Here is a 27,386-nt window from a genome sequence, read left to right on the forward strand (position 1 = left end):
TGTCCTGCAGGTCTGAGTCTTTGCAGCCATACACAAAAAGTTCCAAATAGAACTGCTCACATGAGTAAAGGCTGTATGGACTAATACCTCCCTTAAGGGTTATTTAAAACTCCTGCTTCAGGACCTGTACCTATGTCCTATCTATAGATACCTATCTATATGTGTCTCTCTGGACCTACACACCAACTGGAAAGCACTGGAGAGTGTGACCTGTGCGGACTTTACTTTTTCTGTGTAGGTGCTCAAACACTAAACCAAATAAATGCTTCGCAGAACAAGTACCAACAAGACTAAGATAATTAAATCTTATCTTCCTGATGCCGCCTTCAGCTTTTAGATGCAATATGCACAGTTATATTATGTGCTTGACTTGGGTGGGGTTTGGTTTTTTTTTCCCTTCAGGTCTTACAAGAAAAATGGCTAGATAGGTAATGACACAGTATGCACAGAACTGAAAGATCTGTATCCAACGTTAAAGGGAAATAATGGCTTCCAAATGCTTTAAAAGACTGCGCTGTTTCTCAGCTTTGAATCTTCATTTTGTGGACATGTTTCACCTACACAATCAGTTTCTCCTCTTTTTCTTCCCCCTTTTTGTCCTTCAAAAGCCATCCAAACCAAACCAACCAAACAAACAACTAATTTCTTGGTAAAACATAATAAAGGTGAAATGTTTCATTTGGGAAAAGGAGGGTAGAGGTACCAGGGGCATGAGACAGCAAGAGCATGCCTGAGGCGGTGGCAGAATTTTCTCCATAGTGACAGTTTTAGGACCTTCCACAGAAATGCAGCAAACTGGTGATAATTATGCATCTTTAGCCATCCAAGTGCAGAAAGAAAATGAAAGCAGTGACCAGTCCTTATACAGGCAGTGTACATAGGGGAAAAAAAAATAAAAATTGGGGACTTTCAGTAATGTGGCAGCATTAGGCCAGAGCAGGGAAGCAAAGTACAGTCCTTTATGTTGACTTCCTTGGGAAGGAATATTTTCAAATATTTTATCTGTTTATTTCATTTTCGCTTTGTACAAGACAAGATCATTCATCTTGAACCGGATTCATTGCCCAGGGAAGTCAAAGGAGGTCTCTCTGTTAACTTCAATGGGCATTTGATCAGGACCTTTGGATGTGGCAAACATTCTTAGTACCTTCCCAGCTGTGTACTTCATCACAAAAGCGTGTCTAACTTTTTCTTGGTGCAATTTTAATAATGTGAAAAGCGAGTGCTTTCTCTGTCCTTTCAGGGACAATAACAACAATGGTAATCATCTACTAAACATCTGGAGAGAAAAAACAAATAAACACAAAATAATTCACTTCACAATAGAAGGAACTCCAGATATTGACTAAGGAGCTATCTAAAGCATGCTGAGCCTAGTTCAAATTTCTAATGATACTTACCACCAATGTCAAAATACTGTGAGGAAGTTTATTCCTTTTTCAGAAATAATTCTGTACACTTAGACTCTGTTTAATGATTCTCCACGTTTTAGACTTTCATATTAAAACATGTACTGTAAATTTACAAGGATTACAAGTAATTAATGCAGGGACTTCCCAATTTTGGAAGAACATGCCTTTATTCTTGCTTAAGTCACAGAATCAGCTCTCGAAATCAGTTTCACTGCCCTTTATGGGATGCGTTTGGCTGTTAGCAAAAGTTCTCCAACAGATTAGCTAGCCTCTCCAATTTAAATTAATTTGGAGATTTTAACAAATACCTGGTTTTGACATTTGTTGTATTTGTCATGGAAAAGTCTGCTTGTCAAATAGACCAGTGGTAGCTTTTGACAGCAGATTTTTCTCCACTATAGGTTGTATCCCCTCCTTTCCTGCCTAGTCTACCTCACGCTCAGTTGCAATTCTCAGCTTAACTACAAAATGAGAACCACTTACAAATCTTTCTTTCATCCCCTGCAAAATGTCAGTTCTTCCTTACCTGCTTCTCTATAGTGCACACCCTCTACCTGTTTTTCACAGTCTTTCTAGGGACTTAGAGTTATCCAGATCCTCCATAGTCTGTTCAGAGCAAAATCCTATTAACATCTAGGGAGATTACATACAAATTAGATATACTCTTTTTTAGCTTCAAGCTTTTTCCTCTCCTCTCCAACTCTACTTTCCATTAAAGAAAAGACTCAAGCTGCAAAATTCATACCTAGCTCTTGGCCACATGAAACCTGTCAGCAAAACCTAGGACTTTAGTTAAACCTATCAGCAAGATAGAAACCATTCCTGAAATTCAGATCTAGCTCTGCCTTTGGAGGAATTCTGGAAGGGCTAGGATTCCCTATTTCAGGTTGTACCCCTTCTTCACTCTAACAATTCAGAGACACAGACTCCAATTTAGAACATACCACTCGTCCAGCAATCCCAGTGGTTCCCAACACTGTTTCAGAGCCACAGAACCAAAGACAATTCTGGTCAGACAGAGCTAATTGTGTATGTTAAGGTCAACTATAGCTAAGAACAGGTTTCTCATTATTCTGCAATCCCACACTGATAAATTCACCATCATGGCATCCCGAGTCCATTCTGTAGCTCAGTATGCAACAGTAAAAAACTGCTCTAAATGATCTGCCTTTTAAATTCAAGATGTCATTTTCTGTTACATTTTCTTTTTCTGTGGAAGGCAGACCTTAGATTTCAGAGCACACTGCACTTGCTATGTAATGGAAGCCCTACCATTCTCCTTGTAGCCCATGCCCAAGATGACCTCTGGTGCTCTGTAGTAACGTGTCACCACATATGGAGTCATCATGAAGCTGGTGCCTGCAGTCCTGGCCAGTCCAAAATCCAAAATCTTCAGTGTGCAGTCAGATTTCACCACAATATTACTCGGTTTTAAATCCTGCAAAAGACAGTGAAAAAACATATGACTATCCTTCATAAAGCTATGTACAGCTGTGACCTGGACTGAACATCCACCTTGTAACCAGTTTTATCAGCTCTTCTTCTCTTCCTCTCATAACAAAAGGGAAACATTTTTGAATTTGGTTTTATCAGCTGGAAATCCCAAAATAGTAAAAGCACATTTAAATAAGGAAGTTAACGCAGGGTATTTTCAATCCACTCATAACTGCCTCCTGCTGTCAGTCACAGGAACTGTTCTTTTTGTTGGCAACCACAAAAAGCACTCACTACCTCTGGCATCCACAGCTGGGCACTGTACCCTCACCAGACACAGCACTTTGAGGGGGAAAAGCAGAATCAAAGGATGCATTTAACATAGACTTAGCAGTCTTTTCGTTCATTTTAGCACATGTAACATTCCAATTCCATATGCCCTGTCTGTCCTCTCCATTTCCTGATCAAGCAGTATGTGGACCACACTGCAACATCCAGTTTAAATGTGTGAATGTCATATGTGGTACATGTCTTTTTCAGGAGAAAAGACACCTATACATTGCAGAGATCACTTTGATGATATCTGGTGTTTGTTCTTATTTATTTTTGTCTTATTAAATTCACAAGTAATCTCATTCCTAACACAAGCATAAAGTCACTCTGCTAAGTGCTGGGCAATGACTTATAAGCTTATAGTAATTTTTAGAGGGAGATACAGCTTTGATCCACAGTACACAAGAAACTTGGGTGGCTTCTAATGTCTTCATAGTGATGTCACATGCTGCCATAAGTTTCAAACCAAATTCTCCTTACCCTATGGATAATTCCTGCAGAGTGAAGATGTTTGATACCACAGAGCATTTGGTACAGTAGATAAGACATTCGTTCATGGTCTAGCTCCATCTGAATGACCTGGCACAGGTTGGCATCCATTAACTCCATTACCAGGTAACTGAATGAAAAAACAAAGTCATAGAGTCATGGCCTGTATTGAATAGGAACCACAGCATCATCTCAAAGAAGTAACAATGCATTTTCTTGCTTCAAAATTCAGTTTATTTCTGCTGACTGGAAGCAAGGCAGATGGAGATGGGCTTACTGTAGGGCCTACTCACAACTGTACCAGTTTGGTGGTTGTTTCTCACCGCACCAGTTCACTGCAGTGACTGTGTTCTTATAGCATCCCAGCAAAACAGGCAGATTGCTGGCCTGTTCTTGGTACATTCCTCACCACAGAGACTGAACCCTACATGGGCAAACATGCAGCAAGACACTAAAACACGCAGAAAAGAGGCACAAATGTCAAATGGCATGACTGCTTGGCTTTTGGCCATTACGAGGAATGGCTACCACAGTACATATAGGAATTGGAGACCAGTAGAGATGTCTGAGAGGCTAAAATGTGCACCCCATGCAAAATATCTTCAAAACTCCTCTTAAGACTGCATGATTTCACACTATTCTCATTACGATTAATTGGTTTCATGCTTCTGATAAATAAGCTTCACTAACAACCTCAGCAGGACGTTAACCCAATCCCCTTTAGAGGTAAGTTAATATGTTAAACACATCAGCTCATTTTTGATGAGACATCTCACAATCACAGTTGATTCAAAATTGTAACATTACATTAAAGCAGTCAAATTTCAGCGAAAACACCAGCTCTCCCTCTCAATGTGAGCTGCACGCCTTGTATTCTCTCCAGCACTAATTACCACATGTGCTCTGCACAAGTCTGCAGGGACAATATTATGTGGAAAATCCATATAACAAAGCCAGAATCATAGTCGCGTGACTCCAGCCACTGCTATCTGCTTGTTATCACTACTGATTTAGAGTACAGAATGAGAGTATATTTGCACACAATGCATGTAGAATATGGGAAAGACTGAAAGACAAAAAGAGTATAGCTATATAAACCACTGAACGTTTAAAATTTCATTTAGGCCAGCTTCGCACTACACACAGTAGTGCTTGTGCAATAGGGCAACGCTCATCAGAGATGCTAGTTATCCTCTACACCTAGCACTAGTTCCCCAGGCAAGTGATTTTACACAGTCAAAGGTTATACCAAAACAAATACAAAAGGAGGATATGTTTCGCATCAGTCTCTTCAACAGGAAATTATTTCAGTTTGAAGTGCCAGATTTCAAAACCTCACACACCTCAAGGAGTTAGATAACAACCATCATTTCCTAAGCAAACTCATAAAACAAAAGCAGGCCCCTTTAACTTCTCATACCCCCTGAAAACAAATGCAGACACATCAATCTCCTCAAGAAGAGCCACCAGCAGGTTTTGCACTGTATTACAGCACTTAGGAAACCCAGTATTAAGCACCTTTTAAGTGTCAAAAGTGCTCTCAATATGGGAATGCAGAATATCTGTTTACCCACAGTGTAGAATGCACATGATCTTGTTTAAAGGGTCTCACAACCTTTGTACTTTCCTGAGTTATATTCAAGGTAGACTATAACACCCCACTTTAGTTTAATTATTGCCTGTGTTACTTACACATCCTGGAACTCCTCCAGAGATTTCTGTGGTGTGAAGACATTTAATAAACTGATAATCTGAAAAGCAAAGTAAGACAAAAGGATAAAAAGAAGTGATAAATGTAAGCCGTTAAACCATTTTTGCAGAATTTTGAAGTGCATGTTAAACTCATTTTCAATGCTCAGTTTATACTAACACTTCTTGCTTTATGGATCAGTAAAAAGTCATCAACATTCAAAATAAAATGCTGCAGATCTCTAAGATTTCTTCTAGCTGCACTTGAAATGGTTTCTGAGAGAAGGATTAGAGAACCACAGAATGTTAGGGCTTGGAAGGGACCTCGAAAGATCATCTAGTCCAATCCCCCTGCTGGAGCAGGAACACCTAGATGAGGTTACACAGGAATGTGTCCAGGCGGGTTTTGAATGTCTCCAGAGAAGGAGACTCCACAACCTCCCTGGGCAGCCTGTTCCAGTGCTCTGTCACCCTCACTGTGAAGGAGTTTTTTCTCATATTTAAGTGGAACCTCCTCTGTTCCAGTTCGCAGTCATTGCCCCTTGTCCTGCCATTGGTTGTCATTGAGAAGAGCCTGGCTCCATCCTCCTGACAATCAGCCTTTACATGTTTATGAACATTAATGAGGTCACTGCTCAGTCTCTTCTTCTCCAAGCTAAAGAGACCCAGCTCCCTCAGCTTTTCCTCATAAGGGAGATGCTCCACTCCCTTAATCATCTTTGTTGCCCTGCTCTGGACTCTCTCCAGCAGTTCTCTGTCCTTCTTGAATTGAGGGGCCCAGGTGTGGTCTCACCAGGGCAGAGTAGAGGGGAAGGAGAACCTCTCTGGACCTACTAACCACCCCCCTTCTAATACACCCCAGGAGGCCATTGGCCTTCCTGGCCACAAGGGCACAGTACTGGCTCATGGTCATCCTGCTGTCCACCAGGACCCCCAGGTCCCTTTCTCCTATACTGCTCTCTAATAGGTTATTCCCCAATTTATACTGGAACTTGGGGTTTTTCCTGCCCAGATGCAAGACTCTACACTTGCCCTTGTTATATTTCACTAAATTTTTCCTGCCCAGCTCTCCAGCCTGTCCAGGTGATGCTGGATGGCAGCACAGCCTTCTGGTGTGTCAGCCACTCCTCCCAGCTTGGTGTCATCAGCAAACTTGCTGATAGTGCACTCTATTCCCTCATCCAAACCATTGATTAATATATTGAATAGTACTGGTCTCAGTACTGACCCTTGAGGCCCTCCACTAGATACAGGCCTCCAACTAGACTCTGTCACATTAACCACAACTCTATGGCTTTTTTTCTTCAGCCAGTTCCCAGTTCACCTCACTACCCAACCATCCAGACCACACTTCCTCAGTTTAGCTGTAAGGATGCTGTGGGAGACGGTGTCAAATGCTTTACTGAAATCACGATAGACCACATTCACTGCTTTACCATCATCTATCCACCAGGTTATGTCTTCATAAAAGGCTATGAGGTTGGTTAAGCATGACTTCCTCTTGGTGAAGCCACATTGATTAGTGATGATCAGTGACACACCAAAATGTTAATGGTAAGACAGTTAGCTGAACTTCTAAGTTACTGGTTCAATGACCAACCTCAGCTCAATCCAACATAGCAGTCCTTGTGCCACAGCCAGATGTTTCTTATATGTGAAGAATGCACATCTGAGGGGACAAGCAATCAAGGACCACCTTATTAAACATAAACAGAAGACCTTCTCACTTCTCTCTGACATGGCTTCAATTACTTTGAGGGCACGTATGCACACACGCTGGCACAAATCCCATCCTGAGAGGTACAGCTTTTTAGCAGAAGAACTTTAGAACAGTGGACACATTCTGGGCAAAGACATCTTCCATACTGCAACTCCTGTTTCACTTTTTTTTTTTCTTTTTTATGGTCTGGGCTGTTGAAAGACACTGGTAAGAGTATGTGAAACAGTACAGAGGAAAAATGTGACTCCAGGGATCTGAACTTCTCATGTTTTCCTTCTGTGTGGGCAACAGAGGCAGAAGATAACAGCACAACCGCCACAAAGAGAACGTCTGAATTTCCCCTTCTTCACGCCCATCACCTCTCCAGGCTTTCTAACAGGAATGGTTCAATATGCTTTCTGTCTGCTCACATATTCTGACTGATTCTTGCTTCTGCACAGGTGCCTTTACAGTTCTCTCCTTCCTTTGCACTTCTCTGTACAGACAGATTAAAACTCTTACCCAACTAATGTGGTGCTATTATCAGCTCTTATGCAGCATCTTTGAAATTAATACTGCTCCTGCTGACCGGTGCTCTTTCCAGTTCATTAAAAACACCGAGTGAGAATGCATCATTCTCCTGTCTACAGGGGGAACTACTCCCTCATCACTGCATTTCAAAGCCCCATGCACTGGTCTGACTGAGGGTGGCTTCCATCCAAGTCAGGAGGGAAGAGGTGACTACAGCCCCGATCAACACAGTGGAAGTGTAAGCATAAGTCAGTGCAGAGGGCACTACAGGTGACAAGTCCTGCTTTTGGCCATTTTAGGGTCAGCCCTTTTTCTTTCCGTGTGAATTTGTGATTGAGAACTAGTGTCAAATCCCACATCACAGTTTGCAAGCTCATTTATGCTTTGCATAAGGACAAAGAGCCAATGCAGGATCTGAGGTGAGAGCAAAGAGGTAGCAAACACACACTCACTTCTCATGAAAAGGAAGGGGCACACAGGTATGGCATCAGGCCACAGAAAAAATGGAGGAATTGTAGGAAAATGAAATTCTTGGGAGATTCCTTAACCAATGCAATAGGACAATCCTACATCACACGACAAATAAAAAGCTTATCTAGTGTCTGGCATATAGCTCAAACTAGGTGGTTACAAATAACCCAGACCTGGAATAACTCTTCTGCTGCAGTTTAGGAATATTTTAGTTTGTAACAGATATTAAATGTCATACAATAGGTAGTGTGTGTAAGAAGCAGGAGAATCTAGAACCTGCTAGTATGGTTTATTTCGACAAGAACACTGTGATTAGAAGGAACAGCACAACGTTTTCAAGCTTCACAGTCCCTGGCTTCACAACATTAGCTGACACATGAACAGGTGAGAATGGAAAAGTGGTTTTCGTTCTTAATTTTCTTCAGAGGTTTTGCAACTGCCTTTTCCATGACAGCCCCTCATCTTGTAAAATCTATACAATGCATCTGTATAACTAGGTTTGAAATGAAGTCCAGACGAGGAATGACACCCATGCACAGGTACTCCAACTTGAGACACTGTTTTTCAGTCACAAATCTCAGCAATAAGAAGATGAAGCTGGGATTCCGACAACCACTTCTGTATTTTTGGAAAAGAAGTTGACAAGAACATACTCTGCTCTCTCCCAGTTTATCACCCCAACCCTACCAGCAGCATTTCTATTTGGCATAGCCTTTAAATAAGTACACGGAAGATCCTCATTCTCCTACGTGGGCATATAGTACCAGAAAGACCGTAGAGTCCTTGAGTGTAATTGATTTTACTTCTGTTTTAAAAAGTCACCCGAAACCCAATTTTGCTTCTAACAATCAAATTACATACCATTTCTCTGGTTACCTACTGAAAACTTACATTTTTATGATTCACGCACTTCATGAGGACCAGCTCCCTGTACGCTCGCTTGGCGTGAGTTTGGTTCTGAAATGGTCTGCTGAGCTTCTTAATGGCCACATTTCTGTCAAGGACGGCATCATATGCAGCACTGCAGTAATTACAAACACAGGGGTTAGGCATCTCAGAGGATATCCTGCATTTCTCAAAGCAAATTCCTGAGACTGAAGTCTACTATTGCCTTCTTTTTTCCACTGAGAAAATTACTGGGATGAAAGAAGGAAAGAGTTTCTAGTGAGAAAAGAAGAGATCAAAAGGAAACATGTACCACCACATCGGCAGAAGGCAGCATGCACCACTACTACTAACTCCAGTTCCATAGGAAATAAACAATTATTTTCAAGGGGTGGGAAAAAAAATTAAGTAACTTCAAATAAAAATAAAATAAAAACTGGATGAGACAAAAAGTTGTTTCACAAAGCAACTCTCTGTGCATTGGGTACAGTGGGGAGGCTTTTGCTTTTTCTGTCCCTATTAAGGACACCTTCACCAAGTGGCTCCATGAACAATTGCCCATTTCTATCTAGAATAAAGTTTGTATTTTCCTTATGATATTTCTCATGGAATCAAGTTACTTAATCATTCTTCAAGACCATGTCACTCAGTTCCAATAACATACCTAGAAACAGGACCATTTCACAAAATTTCTCTACCATTTCCTTCTGATAATAATAGTTACACTTAAATATTTTGAAACTATGAAGAAATACAGGCTCTGGTTTGCAAAGTAGGCTTTTAAAACTAGGCTTGTAAAATTCTCCTTAAATGTTTTGCTGAACGTTCAGTTATTTTGATCTTCAGTTCCTACAAATCTGAATCACTTAATTTGATGGTTCAAATCTGAGTACACAGATTCTGACTTCTAGGTTTCAAAAAGCACAATAATTCTCAGAAATGTTCCCAAACAGACAGTCCTTGGACCCTCTTCCTGATTCTCCCCTTTACCAAGAATAAGGCAAGGCATGACACAAGTTTTCTGTTACTCCATGAAGACAAACAATGTATTTCTCAAAATATAAACCAACCAAACCACTAGTTATTCTAACTAAGATGCTTTAAGCACAAAGTATTCAAAGTAATTTTTTTCTTATTAATCCCTGCTTACTATACACATTCACTGAAATTCACGTACAGAGTCTTACTGATCAAGTACAGAGCAGAAAGCATGCAAGCATCAGAAGCTTAGTCACAAAGCCAACAAAAACCTGTAAATGCTCTAAATAAGAAAGTAAAAAGTGTTGGCAATGTAGGTCTTCAAAACCACAGAGGTGGAGAAGAAAAAAATAAATATTTCAATTACACTACTCCTACATAGATAACATAACAAATACATCCCATAAATAGGAATAACTGGTTGCTAAAGGTGATGAGGAGTTTCGTGAAGAATGTTTTAGTCCACTGTTGACATTTGCGGCAAGATGGATGGTTTTCCCCTGAGAATACGTTCAGAGGGAAAAAAATAATTTCTCATGACTGCCCCTGCAGGTATTCTGACACTGTCACGAAGTTCCATTTTAACATTTTTGAAATGAAACTATTTCAGATCAGAATGTTAACTTACAGGGAAAAAAGAATAAATACTGAACAAAGAATTTCCCCAGATTATCAATACTCTGAAATGCCAAGTCATGTACCTGGAGAGGAATAAGCCCAGGCATCACCACACAGCTGGGGAGCAATGATCTAGAAAGCAGCTTTGACGGGAAGGACTCGGGAGTCCCAGTGGACAACAAGCTGAACATGAGCCAGGCATGTGTCCTCATGGCAAAGGAGGACAACAGCACCCTGGGCTGCATTTAGGAAGACTGTTGCTAGCAGGTCAAGGGGAGTGATCCTTCCACTCTGCTCAGTGCTAAGGCCACATCTGGAGTGCTGGGTCCAGCTCCAGGCTCCCCAGTACAAGAAAGATAAGGATATGCCAGCATATTTCCACTGATGAAACATGAAAACAATTTGGATCACAGTATCTGTCATATGAGGAGATGGTGTGCAACCTGGGGTTTTTCAACCTGGAGAAGAGAATGCTCATGGGGATCTTACCTCTGTTCTTAAGTATCTGATGGAAGGACTAAAGAAGATGGAGCCAGACTCTTCCAGTGGCCCTGAGCAACCTGCTCTAGTTAACTCTGCTTTGAACAGGTAGGTTGGACTTCACGCTCTCCAACATCATCCATTCTGTCATTCGGTAGCAACTTTCTCCTCTTTCTCATTGATAAGGCATAGAACTTCTATGACCAAGCTAATACCATGCTAGCCCCATGCATAAACAAAGATATCACACTCACTATTTAAAGTGTATATGAAGCAGCTTAGATGACAAGGCTATCAAAGATCCAGTCTGACTTGACTTGATTCTGGCCAGAGAATTTCACTCAACTAAATCTTACATTATAAGGAACAACATGTATGGTTTATAGCCTAGTAGCAGAAAGTAAACCTTCTGTACCAACTGTCAGAACTGTGTTTTTAATTCTCTCTTAGTTCAGTCATGACACAGCATCATAAAGCCCATGACTAAAATATCCCTTATTACATTAAGAAAGTACTGAACAAATAAAATGCAACAGTTAAATGTTTTGTCTCTGTGGTTCATGGAAATATATTGCAAATATACTTCAGCAGGCAAATCTCTCGACTAATCCATATTCCTTGATCGCGTAACATCTTTTAAGAATAAAAGCCTACATGAGACTCATCTGAGCTATGTAAAAGTACTTTGAATCATTTAAATAATCTTTTCTCGTATTTTAATCTCATTAGTTATATCATAAAATAACTTACTAGGATTTAGAAAACACTAACACCAAAAGTTTATCTGGGCAACCTTTTCTGCAGTTTCTGTCCTCTGTTTGCTTTTCTGAATTTTCTCCAGCAAAGCAGGAGATAAAAGAGCACAAATCTAAAATGAGAAAACAAAAGACTTGTTAACCCTTGGCTTTTATGATCCTTTCCCAGTCCTGTACTTACCATGGAGGAAAATAAAACAACTAAAGGAATCCTTTGTACAGTGATATTTATTTCAGATACAAGGATCTTGACTTGAGTTCTATCATTGCCTTCTGTCAAATGGAAGGTGTCCAACTACTTTAAGAAGTCAATATGTGAATTCATTTCACTGAAAAAAAATAATAGCACTGATTTTTCTTTTTCTGTTCACCAGAGAGCAGCTTTTGTTTACAGACAGCCAACTATGCATTTCACTACAATGTAATTACAGATACCACATGTGGGTCCTCTCTCTGGTGCTTGCTACACAAAATCCTTACCTTGGAACACCAAGGTTAGTACTGATGACATATCAGCCTTCTTAAGTCAAACTTCAATCAGTGGCAGAACAGTGGCTGTATAAACAGGTGACTCAGGGGAGCAGAGATAAGAGAGAAGGAGTAATGAGTGTCTGAGAACCACTAATGAAAAGGCTGACCGTGAAAGTTAATCTCAAGATGGGCAATAAGAGATTGGACTTGCATCTATAATAAAAATCTGTGCTCCTTCCCCTGGAGACTATTATAACACCCCTTGCTCAACTATGAATTTATTTTTTAATTTATACAGCTGTCCTATTTTTACAACAAAGACTATAATTCACCCTCTGTCTTACAATAAAACGATACTTTACTGCAACATGAGCTCAGAAACATCCTCCAAGTTTACGATATCTCTGGCAGCTGTACAGACAGAAAGCGCAGAAAATAAACTTCTTCCCTATAAATTCTGTTTACAGCTAGTTTGGCAAGGTAAATGTTAGTGTTAAAAATGCCTTTCTAAACTGTAAATAATTTGAAACAAACCAATTTAGCAGAGATAAAAAACTTTAGCCATGTGCAAATATAAATTCATAACTACCAAGTGATATATGTAATTACAGCTATTTAACAAAACTCTATGCTGACTTCAGCAGAAAAGAAAAAAAAAAAGAACATAAAATAAACTAATTTTAGTCAAATTTACATGAACCCATCTCATCATTTACCACCAACATTGTGCTTGAGTTCAGACTGTAAAGAGCAATGCACTGTTATCACACACTTGAAGGACCAGGCATTCATTTTTATACTTATTTTGAAAAGCAAAGAGAAGCATTTGAGTTTAATATCCAAGATTCTATTTTCAATAGACACTCACCAAGTAAATGCTTAAAATGATTCTTCTCATACAGGAATAAATCTTTTAAACAAAAGAAACTAAAGAATTATCACTACCATTGTATTCTACCCCAGAACAGACTGTCAAAATCACAGAAAACAGTTTTTAAATTGACTCCTAGGGAAGTCCTCCTAGGACAACAAATGGCAATTTTTGATAGCCTTAAATGTCAAGATTCTTTGGATGGGGCACACATGTCCTTTTCAAGAGGCTTGCCCTTTCTGAAGCCACTACTCCTTTAAAGTACTATTATGAGCTCTTAGAAGATAGAACAAAAGCCTGGAAGAGCAGCTCCCAGCCTCCCAGGACAGGCTGTGAAACAGAGACTCAAAGCAATCTCAGCAAACAGCCCTCTACATTAAGAAAGTCTCTTCACTGAATGATGTAGAAATCTAAGGGACACTAAACGGTCCTCTTACCTACCACTACATATATACATATGTCACAGCAAATATAGTATTAAAATCTTTCTGAAAAGCTACTTAATGGTACATATACTTTCTAAAGTAGCATCTTTGCCTTCCTCCAGAAAGACTCCAGCTGCAGCTTTGTTCCAAATCACTTCTATTTATTTCTGCATTACTTGATGCTTCTAAGGTAGTTTTGCCACTGACATTAGCATTTTGCCTTATTTCCTTCATCCCAGCAGAGTAAGAGGCAAGAAATCTAAAAGTGATCTTGTTAAACAAAGCACTGATCTGTATATTTTATGTATATTTTAAATAACCTGGTTATTTGATGCTGTGATCTCCATCAGTGGAAAGAACTGGCAACCTTGAAAACCACAGTTAACAAGAATGCTAATGACAGCTCAGCCTCAACCACCACTGATAGATGGAACAGAATACATTTGATATAGACACATAGATACACATCTGCATGAATATGCACATACACATAAGAAGAAAAGCACAGATGGTTGTATATATAGATGCCTTTCACAGTAATTTTTCTGACTTCAAACTCCCTGCCCTACATTTTCGATAACTATCACTACTGCATTTCTGAGAAGTCATTTTTAGGAACAACAAGAACCAACTATCTTTCTCCTATATGAAGCAAAATTTCTGCAAAAGTGCTTTACAAAACTTTAAGTTCTTTTTCTTTGCTCTACTCAAGGTCTCACTTCAGACAAGCACCCTTATAAAAAAAAAAAAAGAGTGGAAAAATTAGTTTGGTTTAAGTAGATTTCAAAGTGTGTGCTGGTATGTTTTTTTGTGGTTTTTGTTTGCTTTTTGAATTGACCTCACTTATTAGTCCAAATTTTAGAATGAAATCAGACTTACCTTTTTTCCCCTCTCCTTTCAACTTGTAACTTATGAGTGTTTAGAGGCAGACCTTGATACATTTATATTTACAGACAGTGCATACTCCTTTCTTCAATAATTACTTTTAAACAGAAAAAAAAAACACTAAAACATTACTTTTAGAGTAAAAACTTTTATCCAGAAACTATATTTAAAAGAAGTGAATGTTTTCCATTACAATGATGTAAAAGAAAATAATTCCATGTGTGCACCAACACGTACAGTTTCTCCCAAAACATTATAATTCAAAGGCGGCTGTATTGAACAAGAGGCTTTCAACGTCATTATTAAGGATTGGAACCAAGCCTGTGTGCTGAAAACACAGAAAATAACCAGCATGACCCTAATGAAAAGCTGCAAACCTGTAGTCAGGAATGGCTATTCTACACTCCAAGATAAGGTCTATTTCTCCTTAAAATGAAGAGAAATTCACTTGCCTCTGAGACAATATTCAGAGCTGATGCTTAAAAAGACCAGTACAGTTTCATAATGAATGATTGCTGCACTTTTTCTGCTACCAGATACAGTTCCAACTATTTGTTTTGAGTTTTCATCAGCTCTCAGTTCCTTGCAATCAGTTGGTAACAAGCTGGATTAAGAAATTTTAAAAAGCTTCCTCCGCACATGCAACACAAGTCATCATTTACTTTTTTACTGTCATCATGGCTATTTCACAAAATAAAACAAACCAACCTCTAAGACCTTCTGTGAGCTTCCTTGTCACAGCAGAGGTTACTCATTGGGCTCAAAATGTTCCTTCCCACACTACATGAGGAAACAAAGGATGTGCACAGTGAAATAGAAAGACTGAACTAAGCAGTCACCTCAGTGCATTTTACATGGGAACAGGTCCCCTCTCTGGGCCTTTGGGAACGTCACAGCCAAAACACCATGAAGTCACTGCCAAATATTTAACACGCCACCTCTTATCCTGTGTTGGGAATGAAATAATATGAGAGAGGGCAGAAATGCTTGAATCATTTGGGATTATCATCCTAGTCCTTGAATAACAGTTCAACATTGCTGTTAAGATCCTATTGTGAACTTTGTAGCAGTTAAATGTCAAAAAGGTACCATTAAAATTGAGTGATTTTAAGACAGACATTCAAAATGTGTGGCTTACATTTCAGTGTTTAATCGGTAAAGACAGGTTTTTTTAAAAAAAATCCCAAAACTCTGAGAGAATCAGGCCTAACATTTAGTGTGCACATGCTTTCATATATTTAAAAACATTATGGCAGGTAAAATTCTGCTAAAACCAGAAAAGATATATCTTGCTCTCTGCTCGCACTATACTCTTCATTTAGTGTATTGCACTACAAAATGTTTGTTCTCAAACTTGGCTTATAAGAGTTATGGTTCTGATACTGAAATAAAGTCCTCTGAAAATGGAAGAGCTTACTGACCAATTCACATTATGGATTTTACATTTAGATATTAAATATTTTAGAACAGAGAAGAGTATACTTGGCACGTTTTGTCTAAAATTGTCCACGTCTCCTGTATTACAGTATCACTGAAATTATTACAGTAGTATTTTAATACAGGTTTCCTCACTTGACTACAATATACTTATTCTATTTGCCACCTTGTAAAATACAGCACTCTGAAGGCCTTGGTTAAATGAGAGCATGTTTTAGCTGAGCTGTGTTTTTTCAGAAATCAGACCAAAGCTCTCTGGTTATCTATACACTGAACAAGAAAAAGTCATTAAAAGAGTTCTATGCACATTTCTGTCTGAAAATGCGCATAAATGACCAGAAGAAGAAAGAGCTGCTCACATGTGCTTATTGAAATGGGAGCTCAACAGACGAATCTTCACCACAGCTAGAAGAAACTACTTCAACAGGAATCTTTCCCCAGTCGCATCTGTGACAATGTAGGCCTAGATATTTATGATCTTAAAATAACTTCTTCAGAGATCCAAATGCACTCGTGCTTATTCTTAAAAAAACCCCACAAAGTCTGAGCTCACAACTCATTCAATGCCTCTCCTGTCACCCATAAAGGATTAGACTAGTACGATTTTGATATCCACAATATCTGCAGTCCAATTTTGATTTCATATTAGTCATTCTGTTCAAAGTACTAGAGTCAGCCCCATTGCTTGAAATGTCAAAACCAGGCAGCTCTTTCCAGCAAAGATAAACTGAGAAACACAATGAATTTGTATTTCTAAAGGCAACTAGATTTGCAGCTTGGCTGTGAAATCTATTTTACAATTCAGTCATGCTGAGACGGCTCTTATCCATTAAACTTTCAAATGGGTGGTCTGAAGGAAGATGCTATCATACATCATACATATGACAATGTAAAAGCTGCTGCACAGGGGAAAAAAAAAAAAAGGCTGGAACACTTATTTTTAGTAAAATATTAACAAAACAAGTTCACTTAACATCTGTCACTGGTGGCTCCAAGTGTACTATATCATGATTTCGTTATACTACTGGGTAAAACAATAACAACATAATTCACCATGTGGCAAAACAAGTTGCACACTTAGAAAACTGTTGGGAAAAAGAAGACTCACGGGCTGGAATCAGTTAAGAAAAAGGATAGTCTGTAGTAAAATTTGCCCTCTATTACTTGATAATAAATTCTACTGTTACAAGGCTGAACCTGCTCTGCTGATATCTTCTTTTAAAGTAGTTACACACATGAAAATATCAAATTTGTTCATGTAAACAAAGTGCTCTTCCATCAATACCTCTATTGGTTCTTAAAGGTGACTATCCTCCCCAACTCCATCACCCCCCCAAACCCACGTATAGAGAAGCTCCACACCTGTACAGACCAAAATCTCTTGACAATTCAAATGCACAGGGTTATGCGTTTTTGGCTCAGGTTGTACAGAAATGTCTGTATGACTCTCTCATCTGCAGCTTGAACTTCAATTTAGTTGTCTTTCTAATTACCTGAGCTGGTGACACCCTAACAAGAACCAGTTTGGAGTTCACTGATCCATTCTGTACATTGATGCAAGACAAACTCTTTTCCCATAGCTATTCTCACTCAAAAAGACTGTGTAGGGATACAGTAGGAAAAGCAATATGGAAACAGGTACACTGTTCACACATCACCTGGCATGTCTCTCATAATGGATGCCATTTTACCTTGCCTAGTGACTAAAATGTTCATGAGGATACTGAATATAAAGTATGTTTATATATTTCTCACCTGTATATATACACTCTGCTAATTTATATTTGGCTGTGGAAGCAATTCAGTTGTAGAATCCTTTTCTGAACTGAACTGGAAACTCAGTACTTTCTGCTTCTGCATTTCTTGTGTCCCTAATTTACTATATAGTCTGCTAGCTGACAATAACTTTTGCTTACCGTCAGTCAAGGAAATTCAACCTGGTCAGTGAAAGAAGCCAAGTTGGTTTTTTGGTTTTTTTTTCTTTCTGCTTTAAACGTCTCTAGGCCAAAATGCTTCCCCTCACATGTGTGACATGTTAGAGATGACAGTCTCGTGGTTTCCAAAGTGTGCAACACTACTTGCTCTTTGTAGGCTCAAGGATTTACTGAAGTCAGAGCACAGTAAATATCTGAAAAACGGATCAGAGCTGGTGGTGCTTATCAATATTCAGTGGCATAAAACACAAACACATGGGCAAAGGAAGTTAAAATGTGATTTGCAGGTAAACATTTGCCCAGCATTTGCAGAATGGATATAAGGCATTGAATCTTGCAATGAGATCTCACATTCAGTGCTCTGAACTGTCAGGAGGGTATGTAAACTTCGGACAGTTTTCAAGTTGTGTTAAGAACCAAAGCAGCCAAAAGAAGTCCTGTTTCCTCATTTAACAATAATTTACAAGACTACAGAAAAACAGACATCAAGGCAGAGCCCGTACACCTGGCAGAAGTTGAATACGTAGCACTTTCAAGCTGTCAGTCACATGATTAACCTGTTATTTTTGGATCTACAAACTGAAATAGAAAACAGCTACTATCTTCCATAGCCACCTCAGTGTCATAATTTAAAAGACTTGCTGGCTTGCCTGACAGAACAATATCTGTCAGTTTGGAGAAAAAGAAACATTATTTCACCGCTTTTCTTGCTGCGTTTCTCAACTGATGAAAAATCAAAATTCAACCAAGCACTAAAAATGTATTGTCAGCAAGTCATCATCTGCAATGTGATAATCATGGAAGGAAAAAAAAAAGTAAAAGTAAAAAGGCTAACCCTTTCGCTGCTTTAGTTTTCCATAGCTAACCTTGCAACCTCTGGAAGGCTGTTCTAACCAAAGAGAAAGAGCAGATCAGAAATGCTGAAATGTCACTTGGTGGTGTTCTCAGAGGGGAGAAAGCCAGTCCTGCCACAAATGTTACCTTTACCCTCCCAGCCAAAGGGCTAATTCACAACCTACCCCTACACTGACACTAACTCACAACCAACCCAGGCTGCTCTGACTCATTCTGCTCTCTCCTTTATCTACAGTGTCTCACATCTAGGGACATGTCTGACACAGGTAAGATGCGAGCAGGTAGAACTGATCATTTATAAGAGTACAAAACGTTTTATCTGCTGTATAACAAGCTGAAATACCTGTGTTCAACAGGAACAAAATGAAAAACTACTCAGGGTTTTCGGGCTTCCCTGTTACACCAGAAATTTCAAGATGTAGATGCTGTGACACATTTTTAAAACAAGATTTTTGTTTCAATTGGAAAAACTACCCCTTTCTGTGTCTCCTGGTGAATTAGCAACCCCAGAGATATAAAATTTATTTTCAATTTGTAAATGGGAGCCAGTCAATTTTGGATTGAGAGGTGTAACACCATAAATCCAGAAAACAATAGCAGGAATAAAACCACAAACACCACCCCTCCCAAAAAAAACCCCAAACCAGAACCCCCTGTTTGCTACACGCTTTCATTCCTGCCTTTGAGTCTTCCTCCTTTCTGCTTCCCTTCCCAACTCCCTCTATTGCCAACTCTTGCCCATTCTGGTGCGTTTTCCCACTTATGTTATGCCAGACACGTCTTACATTGTTCACAAACTTCACCTGGGCTTCATAAACAATCGCTTGTTTCATGTTGTCTTTCTATTTCACCTAACTTCTGTTACATTTTAGTTTTTCAACTGTCACTGTTTTTTACAACTGTCTAAGGACAGCAGGTGTTCATATAAGGGATAACCTTTTTTTGTAAAACACTGAGAATCGGTATACCACATTAGTATCAGAAAATAAATATCAGCAATACATCTTAACAAAGAAAACAGAATTATCTGAGGTGTATTTCCTTCCAAACTGGCTCTAATTTTTCTATTTCTGGTTCTACTGCTGCTTTGTTTTGATGCCTGCCGTTTTATTTGAATGCCCTGTCCTAGAGCCCTATCTCTCTGATTCCATATGGTCACAGCTATTTTCCTATCGCAGGTGAAACCTCTTGTTCCTTGGAGAGAACTTAAGCGTTTAGTGACATAGTTCTCATGAAAAACACATGGTCATTGGTGATGATGATGCAACAGTCTTCCTTTCAGTGGTGGCAGGATTTCAAGTGAATGAAATAAAAGGGCAAGTCTGACCTCAGTTAAGGAATGCCTGCACTGCACTGACAGTAGTTAATTTCAACCCTGATTTCCTCCTTGAACTGAGATTTGTCTGCAACTGAATTCCAGGCAAAGACAACATGATATAACAGGAGAAGCAAGGACAGTCTTAAAAAAAAAAAAAAAAAAAAATTAAAAAAATCTGATATGTTGAAGCATAGGAGTGAGATAGAAGAAACGTGCAAAAAGGGAAGTCTGGCAGTGACCTAAAGGAAGTTTTTGATGAGGTAGGAGCAGATAGGTGCTTGTCACCTGCAAAGGCAGTTATAAAATGTTACTGCCTGACAACACAAAGTGTAAATCAAATTGAGTTTTTCGTCAGCCACAACAGAAAGAGTTTAAGTTACAGAAACATGAATTTCTTCTATGAAGCCACAGAATTTACAAACAACTGATAATATTTTTAATGGCTCCGAAAGGATCGTAGATGCTTATCCATTAATGGCTGTGAAGAGACCTGCTCTATACCTCAGAGTTGTACTGATCCAACTGAAAATCCTGGCTGTTCACACTCTCATATGAGCCTGACTGTGCCTTTACAGTGTTGTAGTTTATGACCAAGTAAAGAGAGTACTGCTGTCAAAGTACACAAAACCAGGTTGTGCAGAGATAGTTTCTACACCAGCTTACTTCTTTATTTTTTTAATAAAGCTGAAGAGAGAAAAATTTTGATAGATCCTGCCTACTTAACTATTGTAGTCACAGAAACTATGCAGGTTCTTTAAGAAGAAAAAAAGGAGAGAGTCTGAGATATAGATGGTCTGAGTACTTTAGAGACAGAGCCTCTGATATCTTTGCTAGAATAGCATGCTGTGGCATGTTTTATCACATATTGTTTGTGACTACCAGAACCTAAATTAAATTTCAGATTTCTGTGGACTAGTGAAGGGAAATGAAAAATGAGAAGATAAACACGAAATACTTGGTGACTTCCAGGAATCTCAGCAGTTAGGTAGGAAAAGGACATTAAAAGAAAAAGACGATTTTTTTTTTTTAAAGTAATTACGTCAGACCTTTGAAAAAAAATTAACAATAAGTCTTGCTCAAACATTACATCTCAGGTACCCCTGTCATATAAATATGGGTCTTCATCTGGCCTCAGGTGCCTTCATGCACTGCTACTGAATATATTTTTTACTTTTTTTTTTTCTTCTTTCCCATTTCTATTAAATATATCAATAGATAGAAGAAGTTGTAAGAATCAAAGTAAACATGGAATAGAAGTTGCTTATTCTTTAAGACAATTAACTTAGCTCAATTTTCAGATATATCACATGCTGCTTGACAAGTGGCAGCTGTTATCTATGCGCTTAACAGCAATTTCCTCCACATTGAGGCTAAATTCTTCAAGCAAACTGTCTGAATATGTGCTACTATGCAAATTCTAACAGTATCACCTTAGGAAACACAAATCTGACTAACTTAAGATACCATCCTCCCTCAATATTACAGAGTCCAATTCCAGAGCTACGAAAGACTTGCTGTTCCCACCAGGAGTTTCTCAGCACCTCAAAATTCATGTGCTGGTGATCCAGATTTCAAACACAATTGGGAAATTTGCTATCTTTCTGAAGAATCAAGGCACAGATGTATCAGAACGACAAAACAGAATGTGTTGTTCTAGATGTACATCAGATAGTGATCTATGGTTAGCTGAACCCATGCAACTGAATTTATGGCATTTCAGAGTAATGACGCTAAAAAATCCAAACAATGCTACAATGTGAATGTAAATTGTAACTGGAGAATAATCCTGCAACATACAGATGAATGAGTGAGGCTTGAAGTTCGCTCTGGGTTTACTTAGGGGTATTTCAACATTTCAGAACTTTCCGAAGTGGGAAAAAAAAATAAATACTGGCAATCATTTAAACCACTTGTTCTCAGAAGAAAAAATCTCATCAGGTTTTGTCATTGTAGGAGATATTAGCACTGGGAAGGATCAGAGAATTTGTTTAAATTTACAGGCTTATTTCACTAACAGTACAGTAATGGTTTACAGTACAAACTGACAGGTATTTTCTACATTATTCTTGCACAAAACACTTCCAAAACTCTCTAAAGTTTGTCTTCAAAAGCCTCCTCAGGAGCGGAGTGTCAAGGCACATCAGCAAAGCACACAACAGCATGAGGACACAAGCTGAACTAATGGATACGCATTGGAGAATCTTTTAAAGAACAGAATAAATCCACAGTGCCAGCCAACAGAATAAGCACAAAAAGTCTGAGATATGACTGTGTAACTGAAACACAACCGAATTCACAACACACACTCCACACTGATTTACAGGAAAGACTGGGACTGACAAAATTAACACTGCCACTCCCTTCAGGGCCACTAAAATTCTAGGCACATCTGGGTACATGGTTCACTTTGTTTCTGCTCTGAATTATGTGTATTCTTTCTTCTCTTCTGAGGGAAACTGGTGATCTATCTTATGGTGATAACACCTCTTAACATCAATGGAACTGTGCTGGTTTATACAAGAGGAAACATTGACCTCTGTCAGGGAATACAGTATTTCAGTTCAGTGGCACAAAGAAACCAAAACAATGTAATTGAGATGGCAGGGTCATGATAGAGAAATATCTTCATCTCTCAACAACTTTATTATGCCAGTGTCCAGCTAAACAATAGAAACAGGGTTGTGCATTAACTGCAAGACACTGTCACTATTCTATTTTCCATTGCACCGTAGCAAATACATAAACTATTCTTCTTCGATCAGTGTGGGCTCAGCATTGATTATGCTCAGAGATGTCATCTCCTCTTTTCTATGTTTTTTACCATTATTTCCATTGCAGTATCTCTTTGGAGCCTCATACTCAAGACTAGGAGTCAATCGTGCTACATGAAATCAGAACTGAAGGATAACCAACATACAAAAGAGCTCGAGTGTTTTTGCAAACTCAGGGATCTCATATTCTTCATTATTTGCAGGCACATTCCACACAGAACACAGTCATACTAAATTAAACTTTATTTTTATGTAGTTCTGTTGATTGACTATGTTCATATTCTTCACAGACATATAGCAGAGATCTACAGGATGGAAGAGGTATTCCTATAATAATTTTATTAGTATACATGAATATACAGAAAGTAAGAGGAAGTTTTAGCTGGTTCCATTTTCACAAATCTTTCATGACCAGCATCATGACACAATAGGACACTTCTCTATGATAGCTCCCAGAAGAACAGCAACAAAAACCCCTTCACATACTGGACAGAATCTGTTGCATTCCTGCTCCTGGTGATTTCTCTAGGGAAAACAATCAGCACTTATATAGCAACAACAAGCACCACCATCATAAATGCCTGTTTGGAAGAACTCTGCACTTCTTAGGATTGAATCACCAAATTATATTTAAGTCAGCAAAGGAGAACCTTAGACAACACAGCAAGGTAGCAGTTGCCTTGCTGACTCTACTTGTTACAGGGAAGACAAAACCACTGCAATCTTCTTCCTATGCAGGCTCAAAAATATAATGTAATCACTATTTCTGAGATGAAAAAAAAAAAAAAAAGGCAGAAAAACCACACAACCATAAACAGCATTAAAAAAAAAAAAAAGTCCAATTTACTTCTTCAAGGATATATTTATAGACTCCTCTATATTTGCAGATGAGACACCTTTCTAAATTTATAATGCATTCACTAAAAAACTACCAGGGCTCTTCAAAAACATCCTCAAAACATCGTTCCTGCTCCCATACTCCCCCAAAAATATTACAAAAATCTCCTGCATAAACTAGGTAGCATAAACCACCTCCCAGTTTACACTTCCCTGTCCAGTTGACATGTTATTAGACTACATCCCAACATCATACAGTATGAAAGTCTGTCTTCACTCTTCACAAAAGAGCAAGATAAAATTCAGGATTTCAGCTGAAAGACATCAGACTCATCTATTTGATACTCACCCAGACAACTCTGTCTTCAAAGCCAACACTTTCTCCTGAGAATGCACACAGGTATAGGCACCAATGCAGTCATAAACCAGGCCAAATGTCTTCCATAAGCTGCTTCTAAGATTTTAATTACTTGCATCCTCAAGCCTCTACGTGATCTTTTCACTACCTGCCATGGAAAACTGAGCTTCATATACTTGCTTCCGTCATAAATTCAAAAACTATCATAGCCCCTTCAAATTGCTTTTCAAATATTCCTATACAACATAATTTTCCTAGACATCAGAGGCAGTATCAAAATATCACAGCAAATATAAGAAATGAAAGCTTGCAAACCACAGCAGAAAACCTACAGATAACTGCTTTGCTTCCAGGCAAAAAGTATTAATTTAAAAAACAAGAAAATCCTCACTCCACCATCAGCATATTTTTGTTGATTTTATAGAACAGGAGAATCCCTTTCCCTCCACCCTCTTCTAAACCATCCATCCCTGCAGGCTTAAAGTGACCTCTCTCTCTCTCTCCCTTGTAAAATAAGGCAGCTGTCACCTCCCTTCTAACACTGCAGAGAGGTACAAACTAATGCTTCTCTCAGTGGTTTAAGTAGCATGTATCTAATTAAACTCAGAAAACTGTTCTCAACTCATTTTACCTTTGAAGTTTTCTGTTTCTATCAGACTTGAAACTCAATGTGTGTCATTAAAAGCCTGCATAGTTTTTACAACTACAGAGCTTGGTCTAATATACTTCAAGCTATGTTTTAGCTGTGTCCCATTGTCATCATGTCTAAACCAACGTGATAAGTTTATGCAAACACACTCTATATAGTCTTTCTCACAGATGTCAGCACTGTGGGTACAGTGAGCAAACAATCTACAATTTCCTTAAGAGCAGTTTTTGCAGAGTGAAGACGAACTTCCCTGCTCAAGAGATTCCAACCAGGCTTTTTTCTTCCTGCTGGTAAAAATAATTTTGTGAACACAGTTAACAAAAATCCCATTGAAAGCTCCTACCATTAATTCCTGAAGATATGGAATGCAGTATGTCTACAGCAAACATCACTTTATCAACGAGTCCTGTAATTATTTCACATGGGCGCAATGACAATTATAAGTAACACTCACACCACATGGCTTGCTCTTATTCACACAATTTAATAAATTATCATCCCCTCAAGACTTTAATATCTTTACCTTAATGTTTCTGTATCAAGAAAATGATTGTATCTTCAGTGTAATTTTTAGAATAGTCAAATGAAGTCCCCATTTATTTCATAACCCCATTCCCTGCTTCCTGTGACTGTTTCTGTCCCATGACAAGAACTATTTTTCACTGAATTGCTCTTACTTATGTTGACATCTATTTATAGAACTGTGTGAGAAAGACTTCAATACTCTGTGGCTTTGCCGAGGAGCCCTGCAACACCGGCTTCCAAGAGCAGCCTGAGAAACATCGTGTCTCTCCTCCATCTCCATCTGCCTCCACAATTACCCCATGGGCTGCAGGCAGCTTGCCGGGGCAAATGCACCTGGCAAGGGGCAAAGGCAGCCGGCATGCTGGACATGTGGGGTCCCACATCCAAGCGAACAGGAACGCTGGAGCTAGCATAGAATCATAGAACCATAGAATTGTTTCGGTTGGAAGAGACCCTCAGGATCACTGAGTCCAACCATAGCCTAACCTAACTCTAGCACTAAACATCTTTTAAACACCTCCAGCGATGGTGACTCCACCACTTCCCTGGGCAGCCTGTTCCAACGCCTTACAACCCTTTTCATTAAGAACATTTTCCTAATATCCAATCTAAACCTCCCCTGGAGCAACTTGAGGACATTTTCTCTTGTCCTATCACTTGCTACTTGGGAGAAGAGACCAACACCCTCTATCCTACAAACTCCTTTCAGGTAGTTGTAGACAGTGAGAAATGTCTCCCCTCAGCCTCCTTTTTTTAAGAAGAGCAAGTGGAGTTTGGGCCTGAAGTTAGTGCTGAGGCATGGAACATCTTGCACATGATTAGTAATGAGAGATTTTATGTTAAATTACTGAAAAAGCTACTCTTAAATAGTTCCCTTTGGGAATTACGGTTGTGTGGCTGAGTACTAAAAGCAGAAAAATCAGCAGCAGCTCAGCTCTTCCAGCATTTGCCAGCTGCAAAAATTTAGACTAGTCAAGAAGCAGGTCACTGGCTGCAACTTCTGGCATTCCTTTATTCAGCTCCTGCACTTGTGCAAGTTCTGGCACTCAGAGACAGAATTGCATCCCAGATCTGCTACACTCCTCAAACAAGTCATTCAGCATGAACAGAACCACTGGATCTAAAAGAAATGACAACCTAGGTTTTTCCCACTGTTTTCACAGAGGCTCTCCTCATGACAGTTCTTTCACAAAGAACAAGAGAAGCAGGGCAAGACAACTTCCTCACCACAGCCAGCAGCACTCCACAAACAGGCAGGTTTTTGGTACATTTTTTCCCTTAAATTGATTTTCTAGATGTAACCCTATATGCATCAAAATACCTATAGTTTCTAAATACTATAAGTTTCTACAGTAGAAACAGCATTTAAGGTTACTGTGTAAATTTACTGTTATTACTGTATAGTTCTTCTGAAATTAGAAACACAACTGAAGATTATTTTATCATGTATTGTCTTCCTTTAGCTAAACTACATGTTTTCACAAAATTTTTCTCTAATTTGTTCTTCACGCTTCACTCAGTCTGTTAATGTATTTCTGATAAATTATCGCTCATGACAGGTAGATTAGAACATAATACATACTAAGCAAAAAAGTTCATTATCTTCCCCATCTATCATGTAATACTGCTACATCTGTACAATCAAACTGTAAAAGGCCTTTTATGGCCTCTCCATGCTGCTCAAACATTTCAGGAGGTTCATGTTAATTTTCACTTGAACTAATTTGTTTACTCACTTGGTTTTATTTTTAAGGTATTCTTAATTTTTGCCTGTCAACTCAGTATGAAAGACAAATTTACAGGATGTTACTGATTTTATCTAGCTTAATTTCTATGCTTTTTTGCTGCTCATAATTGATCACTACAGCAACTCAGTTGCAGAGAGGTTCAATAAAATAATTTTCATTAAATCGAAAATAGTAACACAAAACATCTGTTGCTATGTATGAATGTGGATAAACAGTGCAAAATTAACATTAATAGGACTTAAAGTATGGTTTTTTTTTTCCCCAAAACTGATTTTAAACTAACCTCTAGCCCTTTTGTGGTTAAAATACAAAATGAAGCACTTCATAATTTAGGTCAATCTTTGGACTTGTGTGGCCTTAAAGTGTACTAAATGCTCAAAGTGGCAGACTGAGACCTAAGGATGTCTTGCTAGTTTTTGTTACACTGCTGATTATAGTGCCAATGATCCATGGAAGCCCACTTGCCCCTGGATTAATGGAACCTGTTACTTTACCATTGCCTCCAACTGTAAGCTAACACACACCACA

General features: G+C 38.8%; 1 protein-coding gene across 4 annotated transcripts in view; it reads right to left on the minus strand.

Moving 5' to 3' along the window:
- The window catches only part of MAPK10 (mitogen-activated protein kinase 10), a gene marked incomplete at its 5' end in the record, with an annotated part of 83,870 nt that overhangs the window by 41,222 nt on the left and 15,262 nt on the right, over positions 1-27,386 (minus strand). For all 4 annotated transcript variants that reach the window (XM_080343794.1, XM_080343796.1, XM_080343795.1 and 1 more), the window contains 4 exons: positions 2,685-2,850; positions 3,660-3,798; positions 5,361-5,419; positions 8,950-9,079. In XM_080343794.1, coding sequence (XP_080199920.1) covers positions 2,685-2,850; positions 3,660-3,798; positions 5,361-5,419; positions 8,950-9,079 — 494 coding nt within the window. The remainder of the gene's footprint in view (positions 1-2,684; positions 2,851-3,659; positions 3,799-5,360; positions 5,420-8,949; positions 9,080-27,386) is intronic.

This window comes from Nesoenas mayeri (genome assembly GCF_963082525.1).
Source record: "Nesoenas mayeri genome assembly, chromosome: 4".
Taxonomy (NCBI): Eukaryota; Metazoa; Chordata; class Aves; order Columbiformes; family Columbidae; genus Nesoenas; species Nesoenas mayeri.